General features: G+C 35.4%; 1 protein-coding gene and 1 long non-coding RNA gene across 2 annotated transcripts in view; one reads left to right on the forward strand and one right to left on the reverse strand.

Annotated features, from left to right (window-relative positions):
• LOC135321743 (uncharacterized) overlaps positions 1–18,074 on the reverse strand; it is a 41,130-nt gene extending 23,056 nt beyond the window's left edge. Inside the window, exon 1 of the long non-coding RNA XR_010381779.1 lies at positions 17,839–18,074. This is a non-coding gene — a long non-coding RNA (uncharacterized LOC135321743). The remainder of the gene's footprint in view (positions 1–17,838) is intronic.
• Positions 18,075–18,300: 226 nt separating this feature from the next.
• Positions 18,301–19,423, forward strand: NOC2L (NOC2 like nucleolar associated transcriptional repressor; the record flags this gene model as incomplete). The annotated part of the gene is given in 8 exon segments (XM_064487384.1): positions 18,301–18,322; positions 18,325–18,611; positions 18,613–18,926; positions 18,928–19,035; positions 19,037–19,156; positions 19,158–19,237; positions 19,240–19,281; positions 19,284–19,423. Coding segments are annotated over 8 exon segments (1,113 nt in total), but the record flags the coding sequence as incomplete, so codon positions are not given.
• Positions 19,424–26,628: the final 7,205 nt, after the last annotated feature.

The following is a 26,628-nucleotide window of genomic DNA, read 5'->3' on the forward strand; positions in this document are numbered from 1 at the left end:
TAGGTACTCAGAAGGGACATAGATTTGAGGTATTGCAACTAATGTGTTAGATTACATTATATCAGTGAGTTCATATAATGTAACAGAGTAGGTTATATTTCTTTCCCCCCAAAATGCTAGGTGAATAGTTGATAATACCCTTTTAATAGATATTTGGGGGCAAAATGTTGGCTGATGGCTGACACTTGCAACACTCAAGATTTTCTTTTCAAGTCAGAATGATTGACAAAGTTTTTGGTTCCAAATGTTGATTTAAGCTTTGCGACTGCCAAGTTATTAAGATGAAGAATGAGTCTAACACCTTTTAGTAGAGGGAAATGGGAGAGCAGGACAGTTGCAATGTAACAAATATTCTTGGCAGCCCAGACACTCATTTTCTACTATTACTCATTTTCTACTATTACAGCCAACTGCAATATTTTAGTCAAATAAAAAATATTTTATCACTTTCTCAGTTGAACTAATTTAGAGTTCTTTTTTTTTATAAAGGTGATTATAAGTGTTAATCTACCTGATGAATTCAGAGATAATTTGCTACTAAGAATAGTCAGTCACAAGTGATAATTTAACTTCATTGGATTTGATGACATTGAATCCACTGGTGCTTCACTAATAGTATTTTAACAAAAGATGGAAGAGTGACCTAAAGTAATTACAGAAGAAGAACTGTTCAAGATGGAAAGGTATTAGTGTTCTAGGAAGGAAACGTATGATATTACAATATAGTAATTGTTAAAGAATCATAAACCGGTACAATTTTGATGAGACCCAAACATAGAGATCTTCTACAAAGTTCTTCAGACCCAGTATGACATAGATGCACATCTGTAGATGAACAAAATGTAGATGTATGAAATGCAGCTGTATAGATGAACAGAAAGAAACTTGTACATCACTGTCATGGCCAATCACTTTTTATGCTTAGGTAGAAGTAGGTGGAAAGAACAAACATAGGAATCATTGGATCAGATTTTTGTCTTGGCTTTCACATTATTTTCACTTTGAGCAAGTGACTTACCTATGTTATCCCAGTGGCTGGTTTTCTCATGTGTAAATAACAGATAATAATGCCTACTTTCATTATTATGTGAACATTTCAATTCAATATATTTCAGACATGTTTTTTAAACTACTTTATTATCATTATTTTAATCATTACTATTATTATAAGAGTTGTCAATTTTGTACTTTATTCAATAATGGAACACAGGTGTGCACATAATATTGTTACTCCAAAGTGAATAACTAAAAACCATTATACTCCTCAAAAATTTTAAAGTGACATCTAAATGCTTCATCTTAAGTACAGGTTGTTGAAATTATGATATTATTTAAGTATTGACACCAATGGGACATAAATACCATAATAAATTGATATCATCATGATTCATTTAAAAATACACAAAAAGTTATTATTTAATAGTAAGGAATTTTATACCATTAATTTTGTCTCCTTAACTTTATTCCCACTCTAATTTTGCAACACTAATTTATCCTAATATAATATAATTTTAAACTTGAAGTTCTTCTGTTGAACATCTTATCATACTTCTCTACAGATATTTATTTTTAAAATTTAATTTCCTATAGCCATAAGGCTGTATGTATTTTTAGACTGACTTTTCATTATAGTTATTATTTGTACCTAATTTATTTAAAACAGTATAATATATTATGAATTTTAATAAATACTATTTTTAAAGTAAAATTCATTTTAAAAAATTTATGAGATGATTGTGGATGACTCATTTGAAGCAATTGTGGAAATACTCCCTTATTTGCCATTCTGGAGATTTTTTCACATCAAACCAAGCACTGACCTGAGTTTTGAGATTGCTATGTGCCTTTTTTTTTTTTTTTCAAGGATCATTGTTAAAGGGGACATGGAAAGGAGAACCTGCAGGGCAAACAACGTTTCAGCCTGATCAATTTTATAATAGACAGCAAATAAAATTTAAAAATATAATCTCTGTCTTCTTTAAAACTATTAATGCTTTAATAGCCCCTTTGGTAAAACTTCGGGAACTGTCAAGGGTATGAATTAGAAAACCATTTTCCTAACATTCGATTGCTCCCTCAGAATATAAAACCTCTCACGCTCTTTATTGATTCTGAATAGTCAATCATCTTTCCAGTCTGTTTTCATCAGTGACTGAAACTGTCTCAGCTGTAATTGAAATGGAATAAAATAACTCAAGAGAGGTCAAGTGGACCTAAATTAGTCTAACCTAAGTAGAACCTAGTCAGATCAATCATGGAGAGAATATTTGTGTGTTTCCAAGCCTTGGCCATTCTCTCCAATTCTGTAATTCAGAAGATTTAAAGGCTCTGAAATACAGGGATACAAAGAGCCACTGTTATAATTAACAGAAAATAGTAATTATTGAACGACTTACACCATAGGTGGCTTGGCAAGAGGCTCTAAATACCCTCAAGTTTTAAATCAATATAGAGTGGTAAAGAACTAGGTTTACGGCATTGAACTCAAAGAGCAGCCCGAGGCAAAGAAATCTCCAACAACATTGTCGTGGGGGCCTTAGCAATAAGTTTATAATGTGATAATGAAGAAACTGAATTTAGAATCACATACCCATTAAAGAATAGTTTAGTTCTGTTTGTTCACTTGTTTGCTTGTCTGTATAACTCAAGCAGAGACATTTGAGCTCAAGTTTAGTCACCTTTGCAGAGGAGGCAAGGGTGAAGGGCAGAGCTCCTATGTAATTTAAAAAGTGTTTTCAGAGCTCTGTCTTCTGTAAGACCTTTGAATCACCCTAATTAAAAGGGATTGTATGCTATTTTGTGGTTCTTGATTTATATTCATAGATTTGGGGGTAAAACATAAGGAAATGAGCAATCACCCAGGCCAGCACTCTCATTTGAAAAAGAAAAAACAGTGATGCCATTTCCAGGAGCACACAGATAAAGCAGAACTAAGTTTAAAACATGATCTCAGTTCAGTGTTTTTCCCCTCTGTCTTAGTTCTCAAAGTGTGGTCTCTGGACCAGCAACATCAAAATCAACTGGGAACTTGTTAGAAATGCACATTTTCTAGCCCCACCTCTGACTTGTTGGATCCCAAACTCTGAGTCCGGGACCCAGCAATCTTTGTTTTAAAAAGCCTTCTAAGTGATTCTCATACAACAGAACATTTGAGGACCACTGTTTAGAAAACAGAGATCAAGATTTTAAAACAATTCTAACAGTGATGTCTTACATGGCCTTGGTTTTGGTACACTGAGGTGACATCTATGTTGCCTCTGGAAGGCCACTGGGCACCATCTTGTCACAAAATAGAAGTTGTACTGTAAAGTGTTAAAATTTTGACCTATAAATATCAGTTTCTAAGTCCACCTCTCATTCATTTCAATTTCTATATTATCTTGGTAAAAAAAGATTACAGACTGTGAATTTTAACAATGCTTTTTATATTTATTAAAATTCTAAATGGGGAGGAAATAATGGGAACAAACAACAGCCAGAAGGCAAGAAACATTTACCTCAACTCTTAACACATAGATATAACAGATTATTTTTCATATGTGATGGAACCAGAGATCACCTCTACTGTCAACCTTATGCTCACAGTGAGCTATTTGAAGGGAAAAATCTGATAATGTATATTTTCAAATAGGTCAAATTTACATTTTTTAGAAGTTTAATTATTTTGAAAAGAAGACAGTTATAGTAACTCTTCAAAGGAAAAAAAAGTGTGAATAATTTTGAAGTTCTACAGAGGGATCCTGACTTTAGAATTAAATTTTTATTTTTTTAGAAAATTTGACAAGAGTAAGTTTGATTATGGAAAGGCTGATTTCCTCATCAAATCCAAGGAATATATATGTACACTATTGAGAGAACAGAATGAAATATTTTAAGGTATGGACAGCTGTGTATATAAAGTGCAATAATCTCTGATAATCAACTACTATAACTATAATCATGTTTATAATCAAATAGAAAATTTAAATTCTTGTTTTCAAATCTTTAATTTATTAAATTGCTCCTGTCACTCAAGATACTTTAGTATACCATCATTTTATAAAATAAACATAAAATTAGTATACAATACAGATTATCATACATTAGAAATGATATTTTAAAAATGTTAACATATGACATTTTAATGTTTTCTTTATAGCCAAAAATTTTTAATCATGAAATGGGTTGTAATAGAATGAGTAAATTACCTAAAAATGCCTTTAAGAATTATAATTTTTATCCTGAAGAATGAACACTTCCATACACCTTTCTCATTCATATTTACTTTTATTATTCAATAAATTTAGAGACACATAAAGAAAAAGAGAATACAGGCTCTTTAGACATCTTTCCCATATGCTTCCAATATACAATTTGGAAGGCAGAAGGGTGGTTGGTTGCTAAATTACTGAATATATTTCCTTGGAGTAAAAAGAAAAGTGCCTTTGTAGAAGTGCTGTGGAATTTTCCTTTTAAACATGGTGGAATAATTTCTTACCATCTGTAGCATTCATTTTAAAAATGTAAACAGTGGTATATTTGCCATCTGCTTGAGAGACTTTTTATCATAGTTTTGAATCTGCCATTCAATGATATCACGAATTTCATCATCTAAGGATGATGCTTAAAACTATGATCAATGACATTTTTGGTAGCTAAGCTTGCATGCTGTGGAAGTGAAGCAGCAAAGGGCTATAAAGATGGCTAGTAACAGCTGTAATAGTTCTGTTAACACCAATAAAACAGTATAGAATAGCTACTTAAAAGCATTTAACATCTTGCTGAAGGTGAAGAAAAGAGTATCTGCAGAGTGAGTGCTGCATATCAGCTCATTCCAGGTAGCTGTTAAACAGGTAAGTCACACCCCAAGCCCTTCCCACACCCTTGGAAACATGTTGAAAACTGATACTGTGCACAGAAATTTTCATCAGTTTTTCTACACAGCCTAATGTTTCAAGATAATTAGTGAGTTTCTCTACATATTTGAAGAAGCTAAATATAGACTAACTAAAAATTTACTGAGTAGATAAAATCAAAGTATATAAATAAAGACATTTATCTTCAAGAAAATGCCAATGGACCCATTAGGATTTCCTGTTGTAAGGTGGCATAAACACTCAGATATCCGTAGACTAAATTTTCAAGGATAAGTTAATAGTTCTCATGGAATTCAGAGACCTACAAGGTTATGAAATTGGCATATTTAGACAAGAGCAAAACAAAATCACTCTCATGATAACACATTATTTACAAAGAAAAAAATTATTTTAAGATGTATTTCCTTCAAGTTACAAAAAAATCAAGTCATTCTTGGGTAATGCTTCACTACTTACTATTTTTGTCCTGGCACAGAGTAGTGAGGCAAACCTGGAATAAAGTCAGTAGAATAAGAACAGAACAGAGAGGAGAGAAGGTCATATCCTTAGTGAACCTCACTGAATGGTAAATGGACGTTCAGCCTATACTGATAGATCTTCAAGTTAATACTGTGGCTGAGTATTGTCAACTGAAAGAAAAATGCACAACATAAGAGCTGTGAGTTGAGTTTTGTTCAGGTCTTACTGAGGACTATAGCCCTGGGAACAGCCTCTCAGTGAAGTAACTCAGAACTGCTCCCGAGAGGTAGGGGGAGGAGTCAGTATATATACATTACAATATAGATACAGTATGATTTTGGCTAGGGAACACATGCAGTCAAGCATAAATGTCTGCAAAAGGTTACTGCTAGTCACGAGGAACAGCTATCTCAGTTAATGGTTTTAATGCTTTTTCTGTGTATGGGAAGATTCAAGAATCCGGGTTCATTAAAATTCTTCCTGAGATATATCTAACTATCCAAGGGACCTGTTTTCAAAAGCACAGAGTGCCTCATGCTGTTTTTCCTCCTGAATTCCTTTCAGGGTGTACTGTAAGTCAGCAACTGCAGTGACTCATGACTTAATCCTTGTAGAACCAAATGATGAGAAACAGTCTTTGTTTTACAGTATTATTTGTATTAGTAAAAGTATATATTTAAATAACCATTTACATCCCTTCTTATGGACATGGGTTTTGTAGTAGTTGTAATTTTCCGAAACCCAGACAGAGAGCACATTTTCCAGTAAAGTGTCACTAATGTAAATTTGTCATCCCAGAGGAGAATGTGGTTAGGAAAGTTTATCTATCATAATTTGCTGATAAATTTATTTGAATATAGTAGTTTATTTGGGAAAAGACACATGGGGGATTTTCAGACAATATCATTTTGTTCCTAAAATATCAAGAAAACTATTATATAATATTTGTAGCACAAAAGGCTACAGTAAAATAGCTTGGCATGAGATAAATGCACAAAAATCAATGACTTCCCTATATAACAGACAGCAGAAATTATAAGAAAAATGTGAATCTATTCAAAATGACAACAAAGTATATATAATAACTAGGAATAGGAGTGACAGGAAAAGATGAAAACTTTACCAAGAAACAAAAAGACTGAATAAAAGGCAAGACACATCATAGGCTTGAATGAATGATAACATATAATAGGTTAAGCATGTTTTAAAGCCTCTTTGGGAAAAACAAGAAAGATGATTCTAAAACCATTTGGAAGAACACTCAGAATATCATAGTTCAGGCTTATTGAATACAATAAGTACAGTACTGTGAGTTATAAGAAATATATACATTCAAGTGGCCAAAATATATATTTCATCTTCATCCAGAGTTCCCAGCTCACAGCTCCTAAAACCTTCGCAATTTTCTAAGTGATGAGAGTGACAAATATCTCTTGTTATGTTAATTAAGTGACTTTTAGACCCACCAAAGGGTGGGGGTTGTTGCCAGGAGAACCAACCATGTGATTAGTGGGTTGGAACTTTCAGTTCTACCCCTTGATCTCCAGTGAGGAAAAGGGGCTGAAGGTTAAATCAACTGCCAGTGGCCAATGATTAATCAATCATGACTATGTAATGAAGCCTACATAAAAACCCAAAAGGATGGGATTTGGAGAACCTCTGTAAGTGCATAGAGTTTGGGGAGAGTGGTGCTCCTGGAGAGGGCATGGAAGCTCCTCACTCTTTCCTCACAGTTTGTCCTGTGCATCTCTTCAATCTGGCTGTTCCTGAGTTACATACTTTTATAATAAACTGGTATATAGTAAGTGAAATGTTTCTCTTGAGTTCTGGGAGCCATTCTAGCAAATTAATTGAACCCAAGAAAGGAGAGTCTTGGGAACCTCTGACTTATAGCAGAGAGTCAGCAGCACAGGTAACAACCTGAGCCTATGACTGGTATCTGAAGGGAGGGGTGAAGGAAAGTCCTGTAGGACTGAATCCTTAACCTGTGGAATCTGATGCTATCTTCAGGTAGATAGTGTCAGAACTGAGTTGAACTGAGCTAAATTCTTGGGCACCCTGTTGGTGCTGTCCCTGCCGCCCATCCACCACATCAGAATTTGGTCCAGAACCCTTTAAAGTGAGGCATAAAAGGAATTTACTTGGTCTATTGGCTATTTAAACATACAATAATTAAAACACTGTGGTACTGGTGTAGACCTGAGAAGTGAACAGAATGAAAGAAACTGCCTCCAAATGAATATTAATATATATAATTACTTAATATTTAAATAAAGCAAATAAGTTCAACTAATAATATTGGGGAAATTGAGCTCTATTTAGAAAAGAAATTATTAAAATCTTCACCAGAAACCACAAAATAAATAAATCTTTGATGGATGTATTAAAGAGCTAAATATGAAAGATGAAACCATAAAAGCCCTAGAAGAAAGTTTTAGATAAACAGTTAAATTACCATTGAGATAGAATTTTCTAAATATGACAAAAATTATTCAATAATATTAAAACTGTATTAAATTATGGTACATTAAAAATATATTATAAAAGCTAAAAGGAAAAGTGGTAATCATATTTGCAATAAGTATGACAAGTTTAAACAGCTTTTTAAAAATCATCAGGAAAGCACTATAAGAAATAGTGTCAGTTAACATGGAAAAACAATTCACAGAAAAAAATGGGAGCTAAACAAGAAAAAAATGTGCAATTGTATTGGTAATTAAGGAAACAGAGATTATAACAATGAGAGAGGGCTTTTTTCTTGTCATATTATAAAGGTTTAAGAATTTTACATGTTACCATCTAGTAATTTCACTTTTAGCAATCTTCTTTAATAAGCTTAGGATCCAAAACATATTACAGTACAACAGAGAAAAATTCAAGACTCTTCAGACATCCAAGGCCAGAAGAATGACTTTAAAAATCATGGCACAAACACAAAAAAGAATGCAGTCATTAAAAATTATAAGTGTGAATTAGAGTTTCCTCCGGATATAACTGGATTTCTATGCTGCACACCAGAAATTAACACAACATTGTAAACTGACTATACTTCAATTATATATATATATAAAATTTTGATTCTTCTTCCTCTTCTTTTCCATTCCTGGACAATTTGGACTCAAAATCATTAGATAGGACAGAGAAAGTTAGATATTTTTAATATCTATATATTGAAAACCACAATTTATTCCAATACATTCAATTCTAATCCAATACCACATAGTTTATTTTACTTCTCTCCCTTTCCAAATTTTTTAATCCCTTTTTCTTCATTGAAAAGCCAATTTTCACTACCCTTCACAAATCTACTTTCTGTATTTAAAACATGTCCTCTGGGGCAGAATTGCAGATGCTCTGAGTGGGATAATGGTGACTAAGTAGGGTAGGGAGGGCATCTGCGTTGGATGTCAGAGCCTGGGCAGGGTAAGGAGAGTGTCCCCTACAGAGGATAGTAGGGTATAGAGCTGGAGCAGGGTGAGGAGAGCATCCGTGCATCGGGTCAGGGTGGCCGTGTGTCAAGTGTCAGAGTCAAAGTGGCATGAAAAGGGAACCCAGCACAGTGCGCTGGAGCCTGAAGCAGGGTGAGCAAGGCATCCATGTAGGGAATGTAGATGGGGCACAACAGAATGTGTAGCTGTGAGAAATAGTGAAAGCTGGTTTCTCACTGAAGGAGAAGGGATTACCACATTTGGAAAGGGAGAAAAGCGGAATAAACGATGTGGTATTGATATGAACTTGTGATTTTCAATATGTAGATACAGATAAATGTAGAAATAATTGTGTGTGTGTGTGTGTATGGAGGAGAGAAAGAAAGAGGGATGGTTTACATTGCACTTATGTGGAAGAACACTCTTGTTAGTAGAAAGTACATAAAGAAATTAGGAGATGACAGGGTACCAGGTCAACAACGTACTTTTAAAAAATACATTAAAATATTTTAAAACATTTATCATGAAAGAAGATTGAATATTATCAATAGATTTTTCTGAATTTATTGATAGGAACATGTGATTTTCTCCATTTAACTAATGGATTATTAGTGCAGTACATCGATAGGCTTCTGTGGAGAAATATATATGTGTGTGTGTGTGTGTGTGTGTGTGTGTGTGTGTGTGTACATAGACATATGTATGTATATATTTCCCCCAGTATTTTTCTTTTTTTATATTTAAAACATTAGATAACATGCTTACATAAAAATGAATATGTAGGTATGGTGCAAAATAATATTTATAAAACTAACACCTATTTGTTTTATCCACCTCAAGAGATAGAAAATTGTCAATAACCCAAAGGCTACCCATAAATAAATAACAGCCAAGATTTTGTAAAAAAAGCAATTGTGTGATGCATACAAAAGTGGGGATCATGATCATCACAGAGAGGAGGAGAAATGGACCAGGGTGAGAGAGAAGTACACAGAGTGTTTCTCTACCATTGCTAATTTAATTATGTGAATTATTTTATTATCTGTGTCTTACAAAGTTATTAAAACATTCCCATGTATTATGAAATGTTTCACAATAAATTCTAAGAGAGAGAATGAATTGCTGCCCAGAAGCCCCAAATAGGTTAGGAGACAATAGTCTCAGGTCACTTTAAATCAATTCCACTTTCTTGGATCTGATAAATCCAGCTGTCTTTAAGCATGATTTAAAATCCAGGCAGCTCTGTCCCTGACATGGCACAGAAACACTCATATATCTTTTGCTCCACAACTGTTAGACTTATAAGACTGTTGAAGTATAATCTTCAAGTAACTTTGACCCCCTTTGTCTCTTTAAAATTAATTCAGTTGATTGAGATTTGCTTCAATAAATCCAAATGTGGCAGTGTAGAAGGAACAAGCTGGGCATGAACTGATGACTGTTCTCCTTGGTGACAGATGCATGCAAACTCATTTTACGATGAACTCTATGCTTCTATATATTTGAAATTTTCTGTAATGAACAGTTTAAAAACTGAATCCAGTGGCCCAAATTTTTCCTTGCGTGTGCATGAAAACTGTCAGTCCCCTAACTTTTCTGGCTACTCATAGGCAATAAAAATCATAGTGTTGCTTTAAGTCAGGAAATTATGTCTCAATTCAGAAATTATAATTGCAAGACCCTGTATAATGATAAACCTCTTATATTATAAAATTAAATCTTTCCCTCCCTAGTTATGACATTCTGTGGGGAAGAGGCCAGCAGATAGGGTAGGGTGGCACTGTGGTTCATTTTTCTTTTCTTATTCACTTGTCCTTTTGCAAAAAGAGGATTCTGATCTCTCTCAGGTTTGCGTTTAGAGAGGAGAGTAAGGGGGAACAGGAGAATTCTTACATGACTAGTGCCGTAGCTAGATGGCTTTGCAGGCTCCGGGCATTGCTGGTGTTGAAAGCCTATTCTTACAGGGCTCCTTTTTTAGGGATTTTTCAGAGGTCCCACTGGGAATATCTACTGCGCTGCCCGTGAAGCATTTTCCTCTCACTTTCACTCTTCTCATCTTGTTTTTTTGCTGATCCACTCTACTCTAAAGAGACCCTTCAGAATAAAATATTACCAGGCCAGCCCTCACCCTCTTGTAGCCCACCATCCATTCTGGGAACCATTCACCTATTTTTTGCTCCAATGAACTCTGGAAGTGCGGACACCTCTTGTTCAACTCATCTGTCAGCTGCTGGCTAGATCATCTATAACTCTTGTATTTTTCAGGTGAAAAGCCGGACAGCAACCCACCATTCAGTACTGTAGGTCACATTATTAAACTTTCTCAGCAGTTTTCTTGAAAAGTCTCCTCACCAGGCTTGAACAATTTCTACCCTTACTGTACAAGTTTCAATGGCTGTCTCCAAAGAAATCCTCTTTGTAAATCCACCCTTCTTCATCTCAATAATATGAATGAAGACCTTTGGTTTGCAAAACCCAGTTTTGATTCTTTATTTTGAAAATTTCCATCTTGGGGAGACCCCACGCTGATATCTGATCTCTTTCAATTTACTCTTCTATAATAAAGAGACATGCTGAAGCAATCTCGGTGCTGAGTTGGATGATCCCTGAAAGATGACAGTGAATGGAAATATAGTCAAAAGAATTAACGTTAGTAAATACCATGATTTTTTTTAAAGTGAGCCTTCTGAAACCAGAGCTAAATGGTAAAAGGTTTTTTTTTTTTTTTTTTTGGAATTGCTAGAATGAATTAGCAAGCATATTTTGACTAATATTTCAGTAATAATATGATGAGAATGAGGATCCAAAGTGGGCTATTATTAATAAAAACAGATGTGTCAGCACATATGGATCTAAATAGAGATCACTGTCAATAAAAGCAATTATGTTAATCGTGAGATTAGTAAGGCATTTAGCAGTTTCTTTGGTACCCTCAATTTTCAGATTAGGCTTAATATGTGCTGAAAGACAGTGGTATGACATATTTTGTTGACTATTGTTATAAAAGATATCAATCATAATTGTGTCAGTATAGAAGGAAGTCACCCATGGAATACTTATTACTCACTCTTACTCAACATTTTAATTGATGATTTAAGAAAAAGTATGTCTAATGTGCAGATAATACATTAATATATTTTTACTTTTTTGTAGTGTCTAACTTGCTTTCTGACTAAATTACCAGTTAAATATAATTTTTCATTTATTGTTTTGTCCTCAACCTTTGAAACTTACAATTTTAAATAGCAAATTACCTTAAATGGCAACTGTTGACTAATTAAACTAATTAGTTTCACACATTATTGTTTAATTAGTCTATACTATCCATAGACAGCTTGTATTTCTCAAACATTCTGGAAATCAAAGTTTTAGCTCAGTTATACAAAAACAAATCCAAATGTGTGGTGAGATTGCAGTCAAGGTTAATAAAAATGAGGACTTTGAAAATGAGCCAAGTTTTCTAATGAAACGTGTTTCTTCTGGAATTTGGGGCATGTGGTACACTTGAATGCCATGTGATAGAGGTTCTATCTAGGATAATGCAACAGTAATAGATAACACCCCTTCCTTTTTGTCAGTAAGGAGGTTTTTCAAAGGTGATTGTACTCTAGTAAGTTGAGGACCATATGGCATTTAGACCACGAAAGCTAGTTAATGCATCTCTATTGCTCTTCTGTGAGCCAGACTAAGCACTTCCTCTGACTCTTTTCCAAACAGATGTTCAGACAAACCTTAGGCGTTTTTAAAAACCAAGGTAACAGAACTCTACACTGAGCAGATTTTTAGGTTGACAAAAAAGGCCCACCCTTGTTTCCTCTTATATAATCAGTATTGTTCCACAAGCCCATCTATATCTTTTAATTTTATAGCATTTAAGAAAATAGGTAAAAATAGAAAAAAAGAAGCAAGAAGACAAAAGTAATAGAAAAATAATTTTAAAAAGCAGAAGTGGCAGCACGAAGGAGAAACAAGCTTAGAAAGAAAAACAGGGAAAGAAAAATACTCAATTTGTTAATACAAATCTTTAGAAGTACCAGGGGGAAACAAGCAAAACAGAAGTGTGTCTTTGCTCTCCCTCTCTATTCACACTGCTCCCAACTCCCAGGCCTGAGACACTGCTTCTGGATGAACAGTATCACGAGGCACTCACGTGTCAGATTTCCCGGTGATTGATGCGGTTCTCTTCAAGAGTGGTAATTGTGCAGTTGTGCTTTTTAAGGCAGTGGACTGTATATTCATTTATATTCTAATCCAAAATGCAGTGTCCAAAAACACCTTACATTGCAGACTTTTTGAAAATGGAAGCTTATTATACAGTGAGATCACAGTCTAACTAACATTGAAAAGTGACATCATTTTAATCAACATTTTCCATCTGTCTGTCAAAGAGACTGGCTCTGTGTGTGTGTGTGTGTGTGTATGTGTATACATTTGTGTGGTTGGCATCAACTCATTGCACTGATAAAATAGTAAACAAAGGCTAAGTCATATACATTTCAAAAGTACCCTTAGCTCAAGAACAAAAAGTAATTAATTTAAGTACTTCTTATTATGTCAGAAAGTTGGGATATCTCTTAGAAATCCTAGTCATGTTACCATAATTCATAAGTAACTATGGGGATAAGGAAAGAATTAGATAATTAGATAAAAGCCAGTACACTCTAATGCGTAGGAACAACATGTGATGCTATAATCAGGGTCAGCGTTGGGAGGAGGAGTCAGCAGGAAGAGTCATGAAGTAAAACAAGTTCTGCATATATTTCTAGGCTGATCAAAATAAAATAGTTTTGTATTGATTGCATTCTGCTTGATAATAAAGTGTATTACATAAATTTTACCACTATCTCAGTAAACTGAATAATAGTAAGAACCTCTGCTGGATAGACAAAGGAGGTTATTTTGAATTTCTGTTTTTGTCGTTTCTGAAAGTTCCAAAAATCTATCCCAAAGTGTTCAAAACAATGGATGAGAATGAAGTATCAGGTAAGATGCTATGAGAAAGATTAATATAATGACTGAGAGAGTCAAGTATTTATACCATCAGTTTGTTCTGCAGTCAAAATCTATGTTGGGAGTGGAGCACAGGGTCTAACTGTCAAGGTTAAACTAAATAAAATAACTTTAGTAATACAGTCCAGATGAACCAAATGGCTTGGAAAGCAGGGAGAGTGTTAATAAATGGACTTTAAATTTCCCAGTCCTTAAACTCCCTGGAATAAAAGAAAAGGGAGACAGTAAGAGCTTGAGTGAGACCATTCAAATTCATTTCTGCACTTAATCTGGTGATGAGCTCGGGGGGAAAAAATCTATGAATCTAGGTTCTTTAAGTTGAGCTATAATTTAATGTAACCTGTTCAATAACTCTGAGGTTTCTGGCTTTCAAACTTTCAAACTTTTGGACCACAAACCAAAATAATATGTTTTTCAGAATCTGGTCCGTCTGCATGCGCACATGATGTGATGCTATTGTGATAAAGACTCAGCGTTTGGCATTTATCTGCTGACAACATTCATGCCCCATCATTCTCCTTTTATCTCTTAGCCCACATCTGGGCCAACTAACAGGAAAATTCCTTGCTTTTGAGCCAAGAGAATTGTGGGATTTCAAACTGCTCAAGGCCCAGTCTGCTCATGGGAATTTTTACCACATCTCCACTCCTTAACAATCATGAAAACCCCAAGCCGCTCTCCTTTTGTGACTTTCTCATTTTTCAACCTGCTTGGGAGCTGCTCTGCTCTCCCCAGAAAGCCTATTATGTGGGTAATAAATTTTTTCATACTTTCCTGTCGCATGTGTGGCATCATCAATCACCACATTTGAACCAAACTTGGGGGCCATTTCACCACTTCAGAGTGACCACAGCACTTACCTCACTACGTGTAGTGAATTTTCATATCTCCTTTTCCCTTCCATACTATTTCACTTAAAATAATACTGATCATAGCCTTCTACACTGATTTTAGAAGCTATTACTTGTAGATTTCAGTTGAAAATTCTAGTTCAAGGTAAGGAAAGCATACAAATTCTGACTGTAAATGATTTTTAGGTCTTTTGATTTTTAATATATTATACACTTGGATAACAATAATAATAAAACCTGGCATTCCAAACATATTCCAAGCATGACATGTCTAAGCATAGCAAGACTCCAGCTTTTGCTACCTTACTTCTATGACTCCAGCCAAACCATACCTATCATGAGTGTGACACAGAGCAGTGGTTCTCAGAAGTTCACAATATACCAATCACCCGATGGTCTTATTAAAATGCAGATTTTCAAACAGTAGGTCTTGGGTAGGGCCAGAAGTTCTGCATGCCAAACAGTTGTCCAGCTAGTGTCAGTATTGCTTGCTCATGGAGCATACTTTGAGCAGCAAGGTCAGGGAGGATAGGCATAGAAATGTCCCCAGACTGTGTATGTCCCCATGTTTGTGCCTCCTCAGTGCCCTAGTGCTGAGTAGCTTTGTCCCGAACCATTTGTTTCTGATACGTAGACATTTATATTTTCATTCTCCTTCCTTCTCTGTCCACACATCCATTATAGTATCTGAATCATTTGACAGTAAGTCACAGACATGTTGCCCTTTTACCCCTGAACACGTCAGTGTATAGTTCCTAAGAGTCACAAAATTATCACACGTAACCATAATACTATAATCAAATTCAGGAAATTGACATTAAAACAGCACTATTATCTAAGTTACATTCTGTTTTTTCAAATTCCAGTAGTCCCACAAATATTCTTTAGAGCAAAAGAAACAAATTTCTGGTCCAGGGTCCAAGCCAGGATCACACATTGCATTTGGTTGTCATTCCTCATTAGTCTTTTTTAATTTGGAACAGTTCTTTAGTCTTTCTTTTTCTATCATGTCCTTGACATTTTTGAAGAGTGCAGGCAGGCTCTTTATTTATAGAATAAATTTAAGTTTGTCTGATTTATCCTCATAATTCAAGTTATATGTTTTTGGCAGAAACACCAGAAAAGAGATGTTGTACTTTTGGTTAATCATTCATCAGGAGGCACATGATATGTATTTATTCCATTACTGGTAAAGTTACTTGTGATCATCTGATTATGGTAGTATATGTCAGGTTTCTATACTGCAGAGATGCTGTTTTTGCACTTGTAATTAATAAGTATCTAAAGGGGAGCTGTTGAGGATAATCCTGTTTCTTATAATCCTCCCAATTTAGTAACTGTTGATGACTCTTGTCTAAACAATTGGTACTGTGGTGGTTGCGAAATGGTTATTTTCTAATTTCATGTTTCCTTCTGCCTAGGTTGGTATTTTACTGTTAATAGCATTTCAAGATGACAGTGCAAGATGTTTGAAATTGTCTTGAATTCTTTACTATCTCTGATCAGTTATCATACAGCTAATCATTAGTAAGTACTTGAAAAATAAATAACATATAAAGAAGGTCAGTTACTACCATTACTATGAAATCAGTGTCATAGAAAATTTTAAATGTCTTTTGTGAAGTCGCAGGGCGAAAGTATTTAAAAAGAACAACAATAAGAAAAAGTAAACAAACTAAAAAAAAAAACAAGATATGCATGGAGTGATTTCACACCATCAGCCACCTAACTGAGAAAAGCTGACACTTTCTTGAAGAAACAGCTAGAGACTTAGGATCTGTGAAACAGGTCATAATCAGGGAGTTCAAGAGTCTGAATCCTTTGATCCAATTATATTTTGCACATAGAGTAGTCACCCTTGTCTACAGTGGGAAGGTCATTAGATGTACCCAGAACAATACTTTCCCTCTTAACACTAAACTAAGTGAGAATGGATTTTACCAAATATGTGTGATTATTTGTGAAATGCTCAAACCTTCATATCCCTGCCCCTGGAGTTTTTCAAAGAATAAAAATCATACCCAGCTCATTGTTGGATGAGAAAGAATCATCTTTGGTTTTAACTTAGAAGAAAGAAAATCTCCCTAAGAGATACTCCAAAACAGCCATTGCCAAAGGAAGCATCATTTAAAAGTTACTGGAATCGATATTCTCTCCTTATCATAACTGTCATATGTTTTGTTGATTTAAAAAGAATCCTCAGTCTTTCCTCCAGCAGCTCATATAGAACAGCCACAGAGCTGTAACATCTGCTTGGCAGTATTAGCACAATACATTTGAAAATCAAGTTATCAGAGGCATTTCAGTCTACAGTTGCATTGTTTTTCTTGTTAATGTCCTATAGCTAATGTAATATTTCATCTCTAAAAAGCAAAGCTCAGGTTATCTGATTAAGTTTGGCACCAAGAAGAATAATGACCTGCATAATCTGAAGATGTAAGTGATGCATTTGTGCATAGACAGAAACCACTCACCCATTATGTACTTATTAAGCCAGGCAGTACTAGGTAAGAAGCTCTATTTTTCCTGTATATAAAAAGATTTTAGAGATTGGGAATATCAGTTTATGGATAATGATCCCAGAGCCCTACTAGCCAGAGCACCAGAAATGAGTACTATTTTAATGTATGTTGGAGTGAACAAAATGATATATTTCAGAAGAAATCGATGGGAAGATATAGATATTTCAGTGTTAAAACTCAAACACATCCACATAAACATCCTTGGAAACAGATTGCCCCCTTGTGCAAAAGGTGAGCAAGTCTACACATCTCAATAACTACTGAGGGCATTGCTGCAGGGTAGTAATTCATTCGTGGCGATGATACAGACTTCGCAACAAAAGGTAAAACAACAATTTCTATTTTCTGTTCAAGAAGATAAAGGGGTTTATGGTATATTTAGAAGGATCTCCTTCAAACATTTTTTAAAAATTAAAAGAGAATTTGCTGCTCAGAAAGTAAGCCTCTAGAAACTGAAAACAATCATGTCCAAAAAAGAGGACGGCTAATTACATCATTTTTCTAAAAAGGAGTGAAAAGAATTACATCAGGATATCAAAAAAGTTGCTTATGACTCTTCTGTGTCTTTCATTCCTTTTAATTTTTCTATATTTTCTCAATTTTTGTGTCACCTGACTAGAAACAGTGTCCATAATTCCTACGTTTGATAATTTGGGAAGTTGATTTATTAGAAATGGGATATGACGTAGTAGGAAAAAAAAAGTCACTCTACCTTAACTGCCAGAAAACTCTTCAGTGAAGAAAGCTGGAATACTGCTCTGTGGAACTGCAGTATGTTGCTTTGCTGAAATAATAAAATATTATAAAATAACTGTGAGTAGGTACAGCATTTTAAAATCCACATAGTATTTATGTATTAAGCATTAATTAAACATATACCTGATCATATACTGTTCACTATGAAAACTATTTTTTTTTAAATATGCAATCATGTTCCATTTACTATGAAAACTGCTGGGAATTGAGGTAAAGCTGAAGTCTGTAATTCTGATTTTTTTACATCTCCTTACACCAACTACTGCCAACAGAAAAACACAAATGGGCCAAAAGCCTTCATTGTTTAATCACTAATAAATAAGTAAGCAATAGATAAGTAAACAACAACAAAAGAACAAACAAATTGATAATGAAACTAGAGACAGAAAAAGCACAGAGCTGCAGGGAAGCGTGTTAGCCAGACGGGAGCCCCCAGGCAGCTGGCGTCAAGGCCATGCCTCTGAGCACAAGGACCAGCTCTCCCGGCTGAAGGACAAAGAACTTAAGTTCTACAAGGTCCTGCAGGAGAACCACCAAAGCCTCCTGAACTTTAGCCACTCGGACAGCTCTGAGGGTGAAGAGGATCAGTGCCACTCCTTGCCAAACATGTGGGAAGAGGCAAGTGAGGAAGAGGAAGATGAGGAGGACGAGGACAAGGTCCCCAGAGTGAAGAAGAGGGGTGCTGCCTCTGTGACCCTCACTGTGGTCAAGAGATGGAAGGAGGCAGCAGTCAAAGCAGCACCTTACTCCAGAGTTGTGCCACAGGTTTGTGCAGGTGTTCCAAGCCATCCGTGCCACCACCCAGGGAGACCAGGAGGGTGCTGAGGCCAGCAAATTCCAGGTCACGGGCAGTGTTGTGTTCATTGCTCCAGTCACCTATTGCATCAGAGACCTCTTCAGCTGCCCCCAGAAGGTGCCGTTTGGAGAAGCCTCCAAGGACAGCAGCCAGGTGCTGCAGCTGTCCATCCAGCAGTCAGTGTTGGGGGCTAGGTAGCTCCCTCTGGACCTCCAGGCTTACCTGAGCTCAGTCATTCAGTCGGTGGCCACAGTGCTGCATGCTGCCCAAGGGGACAGTTGTCCTGCAGAGCAGGGGTGAAGGGAGACTGCGAGTGCTGGCCCTCCGGGTCCTCATAAGAGTCTGTGGCACCAGAAGGATGCCTGGTCCTCTAGCCAACATACATCACGTACACGAGGAACTGTAAGTTCACCTCTCCCAGCGCCCTGCTCCTCCTCAGCTTCATGCAGAAGACCCTGACCAAGCTGCTCGCCCTGGGCACAGCATGACTTCCTCTACATCCACCAGCTTGCCATCCACTTGTGCCACACTGTGACCATGCAGGCGACACACCAGGCAGTGTCCACTGGCACGTGGTGCACCTCTGCTGCCGTGCCCTAAGCACTGCCTCCCCCGTGAAGCTCTCCATCCCTTGATTTACCCACTCTCTAAGAGTTTCTTCAAACTCTTGGTTTTTATTTACTCTCAGCATCAATGTCAGTTGTATTATTTATTAGTGTGCTTTTCAAAAAATAAAGTATTTTAAAATTTGTTTTGTTTTGAAATCACTATCTAAGCATTGTAGCTCATGAAATAATGCATATGGAACAAAAAAGACATGTGACATTTTGGTTGCCAGGCAGGCAGCTAGCTAGATTTACTCACTAGCTAAATGTGCCTCTCACAAATTATGGGGAAAAATGTTAAATCTACAAATGTGCAAAGGCAGAACAATTAGTACTAAGATCAGTGAGGTAATTGTTTTTATTTCTTTTCACTGGATCATGAATTGGCTCTGGACTATTATATTTCTAAGTACACTGCCTTCTTTTTGAGTCCTGGCCTACTTTTATGACATCTGGTCCATGTACATCCGTATTTCCCAACCTTTTGCATCTAGTAAATATTCTGAATCAGACCGTCAGTTCTCTTATTCTTATCGTACACGTCTAACTTTCTTGAGAAAGCAGTTTACCTTTCCTTAAACGGGTTATCTTTATTTTGAACAAGGTCTTACTTATTTAAACGATTATTGTTGATAAAATTTCATATGGAATCCAAAAAGCTTACTCCAATATAATTATTTTGCATTAATAACATTTTAATCCGACTCTACCCAGACTAGTCAAGATGCTGCCTTTCTTTTTCGTTCTTCAAAAAACATCTGAAAAGCAATTAACTACAAATGTTGCCCTTGACAATTTGCTTGGGGTCTTTAAAATGTAAATATTGAAACTTCAACCAAATTATCTCTTAAAAAAGGATTAGTTGTAAGTCCCATTTTACAAATTAGGGAATGAGGAGAGGAAAGCATAGATAATTTGCCAAGCCTGTATCTATTCCCTTGCCTTCCAGTCAGCCTTGCAGGAGACTGTTGACCATAGATTTTTAATTTTTAAAGTTAAATTTTGTTTCAAATTCTGCTTTATTTACAAACTGCACTACAAAAGCAACAAGTGAATAGGGAAAATTATCAGATGCAAACTGCCACTTAGACAATGTCTCAGAATAAAGGAAAAGAAAAAAAAATAAGAAGCACATTTAACTTTCATGTTATTTAAATGACGGTGCTAAGTATTCATTCTGCATTAATTGCCCTACCTATTAGGAGATGTTTGAAAACTATTAACATTAAAAGCCCAAGCTATTTAAAATCTTCAGTAAAATGTATTATTACATTCAATTTAGATATTTAAATGCTCATGCATTAGTGATCTTTTGAACCTTAAATATCAATCACACCTTTAAAAAACCTGATTTCATGGCATGAATCTAAATGTTCAAATTCCTATACTTAATTCCATTTATCCTTTCAAAGACAATGTGAGGTGCTGGGGAGGAAAGAACACTGGCTAGAAGTCAGGACACTTGACTTTTTGTTTTGAATCTGCCTCTAACTCCAGTGTGAAAAAGGTCATAGAATCTCTAATGGTATTCTTCTTATTCTCACATGTAAACAAGTAAATGAGTGCTAGAGTATTTCTAAGATCTTTTTTTGCTAATACATAATGTAAAATTATTGTGGATAAGTAAAGCATATCTTTTTTTTTTTCATAAACCAGCACACTACACTAAAATTTTTTAATGTATTTTAAAAAATAGAAGCCAATTTCCTTTTTCACTTTACAAAGGGATAAACTACAGCGTTCCTTCTTATGTGTAGCTCTAGTAGGGGTCTTACTTATAATCTTTGTGATTTAGACCCAACTTCTTTAATATGATAGCTATCCATCAAAATGCATTTGTTGTAATTACAATGATAATTCTGCCTGTTTTCTTTTGATAAAGAAGCTACATGATATGATTGCTAACACAGCTTGGAAGGAAATAGAATAAGAATCTCATGTCTTCTTACTATTATTCATGACCTGCTTCATGCATTAAAAGAAGTCACTTATGACATTTTGCTGAAGACTACACTTCCTGCACCATTTCCTCCACTTGGAATATGCTCCATTTCTCCAAAATGATATACAGTAACAATCCTGTGAAGGCAAGGAACAGTGGCTAAAGATAATGAAGCCAAAAGCAAGACATGTGAGAATGTATCTGGGAATAGTTCTCCTTTGATGTTGAAGATGGACATTTCTTCACTGGTCTGCAATTACAACGATAGAATCTATTTAGCTTTCAGTGAGCAGAGAGGGAAGTATTAGGTGAACATCAGAAAAAGGTTTAAGGAGTAGAAAGTGCTGTTACTCAGAATGGCAGAGCACCAATGTTGACCTGAATATTTTCATGTAGGGAGACTCACTTTGTGATCACCACTTGCAAGCTATATTAGCCACAAAACTGGTTAGAATCGCTGTAGGACATTTAATACTGATGGCTGCCAATCTCCACTCTCCAGACCAAATAAATCAGGAGCACTGGGCTTCAAGCACAGTAGAAATATGTTTGAAGATGTCCTCAAGTGATTCTAATATGCAAGTAGGGTTAAGAATGAATGACCTAGAAAGGTGGCTTCCAGACATGGTTGTGCCTTAGACATTCCTGGGAAAACAGAAGCAATGCCAAATCCATCCAGTGATCCTGGCGTGTTGGATATGGCCAAGTAATCTGAAATTTTGACACGTATACCAGGTATTTCTAATGCAGGTGGTTCATGGACCTCAATGGACAACATTTCCCTGAACATTAGTCTCTAATGCATACACACTGTGAGGTGAATTTCTAGTAAGAGAATAAAAGATGGTGTTCATTGGTTAGTCTATTCAGCTAATTCCTAGATAGGCATCATTACAGAGTTGAATAATACCAGATGCAGTGAACTTATCTGTAAATGAACAAAGAGCAGTCCATTGTTAAAAATGCAGATTTCTGGAAAAATCAACCTTTGAGGGTTTGGAGCCTTGGAATCTGCATTTTATGTTTCTTATGTCCTGAAAATATGCTCTGATCTTGCAGGAATCTCTAGTGCTTCCTGAGACTCTTAAATATTTTTTTGAGTAGTTGTAAGGAAGCAACCAAGGTGGCTGGTCTTCCTGTATAAGAATATAAAACAAAACCAAACAAAAAACCCAACAGGCAATAGGACCAGGTGTAAGTCTTATTTGAGATCCTTGTTTTCATAAAGACCTAAATCCTTAAACTGACTTACTTATCTCGATATACTGGTCACTAGTTACAGGGGTTCATAAATGGGTCTGTGCTTGGGGAAATTTATGAATAGGAAGTTCTAAGGATAGGAGAAGGGAGAATAAAATACTAAAACAGTACCAAGCCTAATTGGACCAGTACTCCTACAGGTATTTGGTTCCTATTCATTTCAGCAGGCATCTTGTTAACTTGCAGATTCTGATTCCTTATATCTGGGATGGGGCCCAAGAGTCTGCATTTCTGACAAGCTCCCAATTATTGCTGATGCTACTGATTCATGGATTGTTCTTTGAGTTGCAAGGATCTAGGCAATTTCTGTGGTTCTGACACTAGCCTACATTCTTAACCCTTCTCATTTTCTGATTAATCAGATTATTGATCTGATCTAAAACAGACAGACTGCCAGTTATTTCTCCAGCAAAGATGGGTTTATTCTAGATCATTAGAGAATTGCACTGAGGAGGTTGGCTACCATGGTGAGCCACTCGAAAGTCCTTGCACAGTAAAACAAGGAAAGTGCTTTTATGGAGGGGCTGTAGTAAACAGAGTCCATGACTTTTCGTAGGGAACAAAAGGACTCTTTCTTCTTCCAGGTGGGTTCTGATGTCATTGCAGGGCACGAGAGCTCCCCATTCTGGTCTCCTGACTTTATTTAATAAAGGCTTCTGTTCATTAATTTTTATAGACCATAGATTGAATTCCTCTGAGAGTATATAGATGCATCCCTGATGACTCATCTCTTCATTCTCTCTTGGGTTGGACTTTCATATTCCTCACCTCTGAGAGCCCTTAGGTGTTTTAACATCGTAATAGCCACTCAAAGTAATTTTTCTTTTTTATAAATGCTGCCGTGTTTGTGATTTACAGAAACCATGTGAAGTTAATGTTAAAATTTATCAACTTTACGAAAGAAAAATCAAGGTTCCAAGTAGGTTTCAAAACTTGCTCAAGTAGTTTCCATGGCTTAACTCATAAAATCATGAGGATTCAATTCCAAGACTTCCAACTTCAGGTTCAAAAATATTTTCCCTAAAACCACAGTGTCCTGTGTGAAATATAATGTCCTAATCTTCTTTAACTACTTGGACAACATATCAGCAACATAAACAAACAAGACTCCCATGCATGACTTTATAGCCCTGGATAGAAAACTCTACATAAATTTTAACTAAACCTCACAACATCCATATGAAGTACCATTATCCTCACATTAGTATAAGAGAGGAATAAAACAGAAATTGAAATCACCTAGTTTGCCTGAGGCCAACTGAATGTGGAATACAATTTATGATAAATTCAACTCAGTCTTCAAGTTCCATAGTCACATATTTTATAATAGAGAAGGTATAATTGGTTCACAGAGGGATACCTATAAAGCTCATTCTGTGGGTTACACAGAATGTTAACTTACCTAATGAGCCCCTTTCAGAGGGAGCTGGTTATCACACTCAGTGAGTAATAGTGTCTGTTTCAATTTACTATCTAACACAAAAATTAAAACAAAACTTAACATTTTTATAAAATGTAATACCTGTGATACAATGTAATATAATTCCTAGTGGCCTCAGAGGAAAATATGTTTAAAAAATATCAATATACATTTAAAAGAGAAATCGTCTTCCACATTTTAATTATTGCTGCATTTCTAAAATCAGTGGAATTCCTATCACCCTATAAAGTCTTCCCTCTGTAATCCCTGTGACCTGTGTCAGAGTCTCCTCTTCTCCACTGGAGGAGAAAGCACACAGAAAGAGAGGCAATTGAAGGCAGAGGGCTAGACTGTACCAGTAACTCTGGACCAAATTATTATGGAGAAATGAGGCCTCAATGAAACCTTTCCACAAGATGATGAAGGTCTTTTCAATGTATCATCAAGCCAGTGCTTCGAAGCACAGTTGATGATGAATATGTTTCATTGATGGTTATTTTTACCAACTCTTACATTGTCACTTCAGTGGCTCTAAGTGGGTGAGAGTTCATACACTGTCTATAGAAAACCTTAATGACCAACTTTCTCAAACATTGTTCACATTATTTGAAGTTTACTGGCAAGGACTTCATCCTCTCAGGGCAGTGGGGAATTTGCCATGTTCCATGCCGTGGTGCAATAACCTCCAAGTACTTTCTTCCATAAGTAGTGTTAATATGACTGTATTTAGTTATTTTGTTTTTCCTTTAGAGTAGATTTACTAAATTTGAAAACTGGGAAACATGAAAAATTACCTGGGACAACAAAACAAAGGATACATTACATAATGTTAGTGGCAGTTTTGACTATAAAAAAGATTGGAATGATGTACCTTCTCAAAAAGGTGAAAAGGGAAAATACGTATGTGTGATATCTGGAAAACATTCTGTGCTGTATCTGGTATTAATATCCTTTTTTTCCTTCTTCCTTTATTATTTTTACTTTCATTTTGCTCATTTTACTTTTGTTTTATACTAAGAGTAGTTCTTCTATCATGGGAAAAACTTTTAGTTGAAATTTTAAAAATATATATATCATCCTAATTATTACATTGTATAATTCAAACAAATTGCTTAATCAAGTTCAAGCTGCTTTATTTCCTGAATCATTTAGTCAAGCATAAGGAAGTCAACCCAGCAGAATTATACTTTACTTATGGTTTAAACACGATTGAGACACATTAACATTATCAAGCCTGTGGAAAGAATAATGAATTTTGCTTTGTTATGATGCATTTCACTTCCAAATTCCAAGGACAATTACTGTGCACTTTTGTTTATGATGTAGAGTATTGTCTGTGACACTTGGCCATTTAGAACACTACATTAAATTGACTATTGTAAATTATTTCCTTTTATTTAGCGGAAAGAAAGAGACATTGAAAATAAAATGTAGAGCTTTCTAAATAAAATGGGGCTTTATGAGTTTGTTTCTTGTGTTCCAAATTTCTACACTTTTCTGTTATTTCATTTTAAAAGAACTCTTCATTTAAGAGAGTCAATTCCATTTTGACAATGGGTCTCTGGACCCATAAAAAGCGAAAAAAAAAAAATCTTCATTACCTCAACACTGGCCAAAAGTGAAATAGCTGTAAAGTATAATTATATGAATGTACTATAAAACATATTTCTAGATTGATACTAGTTTAGGGTAAAATAAAATTCACAAGACATATTTGCTTCTGTATTTCATGGACTTCTTTATATGCTCTCCACAAATTTTCTATGAAGGATGTTTGTTAGTTTGAATTTAATGCATATAAACTTAATTCCCAATACCTATAAATTATATATCAATATGTACTAATACTAAGAGAATTCAGAAACTTGACGTGGCATAAGAAATAAGTAAATGCCACATTACTGGATTTCTACAAAAGGCCACCTTTCTCCTAACACAGTGATGGATGTACTACAGATAAAAATTATAGTTGATGCTAAGATAGTTGTCTAATGACTTTCTGAAAATCTGCGATGACCTCAATATGGATTATGCTTCCAACAGAAGGGAGTTTGCTTCCAAATTCCTGGTTGCAATTGCATGAAGCATAAAAAAAAAAAAAAAGTATTATACAGCAAAGGAAGATGGAGGCCTTCCTAGTTTCTTTGAACAATGTAAGCAGCCAACTTTATCATGCCAGTTCCCAGAGCTATTTGGGGGAAATTTTTCTTTTTCTATAAAATTCCATATGTGTTTTTTTTTTTTCCTGTGAATACCAGCCAGGTCTAGAAATGCAACTGCTAAACTGATTGTAGTGACAAGCTTCTCTTTTTCTTACAGGTGACACCAATTTCAGTTTTCTGGGGCAAGGAGACATAGACTAGATGCAGCCTCTCTCAACTTGCTAAAATATTATAAAATAAATATCATAAAAATCCAGTATGAAAAGATAGATACTGTCTTTGATAGTGGAGGACTTTGCATTAAGGTATATGGACCTAGAATGAGAAAATAATCTTCAAAGTACAACCATAATTTTTTCCTTGATGTACCCCATTTGCAGATTAAAAAAAAAGTTTTCAGGGAAAAAAAATCTAAGTGAACACTCTCCTTCTCTTTCTTTTTCTTTCTTCTCTGACTCACAGAACAAAGATATCTAACAGCAAGACTAACAGGGCAACTCTTACAACAATGTGTGAAAGCTGCTTTTTGAGGCAGGTGGAGCATATGTCCCAAGGAGATTT

This window comes from Camelus dromedarius, chromosome 7 (genome assembly GCF_036321535.1).
Source record: "Camelus dromedarius isolate mCamDro1 chromosome 7, mCamDro1.pat, whole genome shotgun sequence".
In the NCBI taxonomy this organism is placed as follows: domain Eukaryota; kingdom Metazoa; phylum Chordata; class Mammalia; order Artiodactyla; family Camelidae; genus Camelus; species Camelus dromedarius.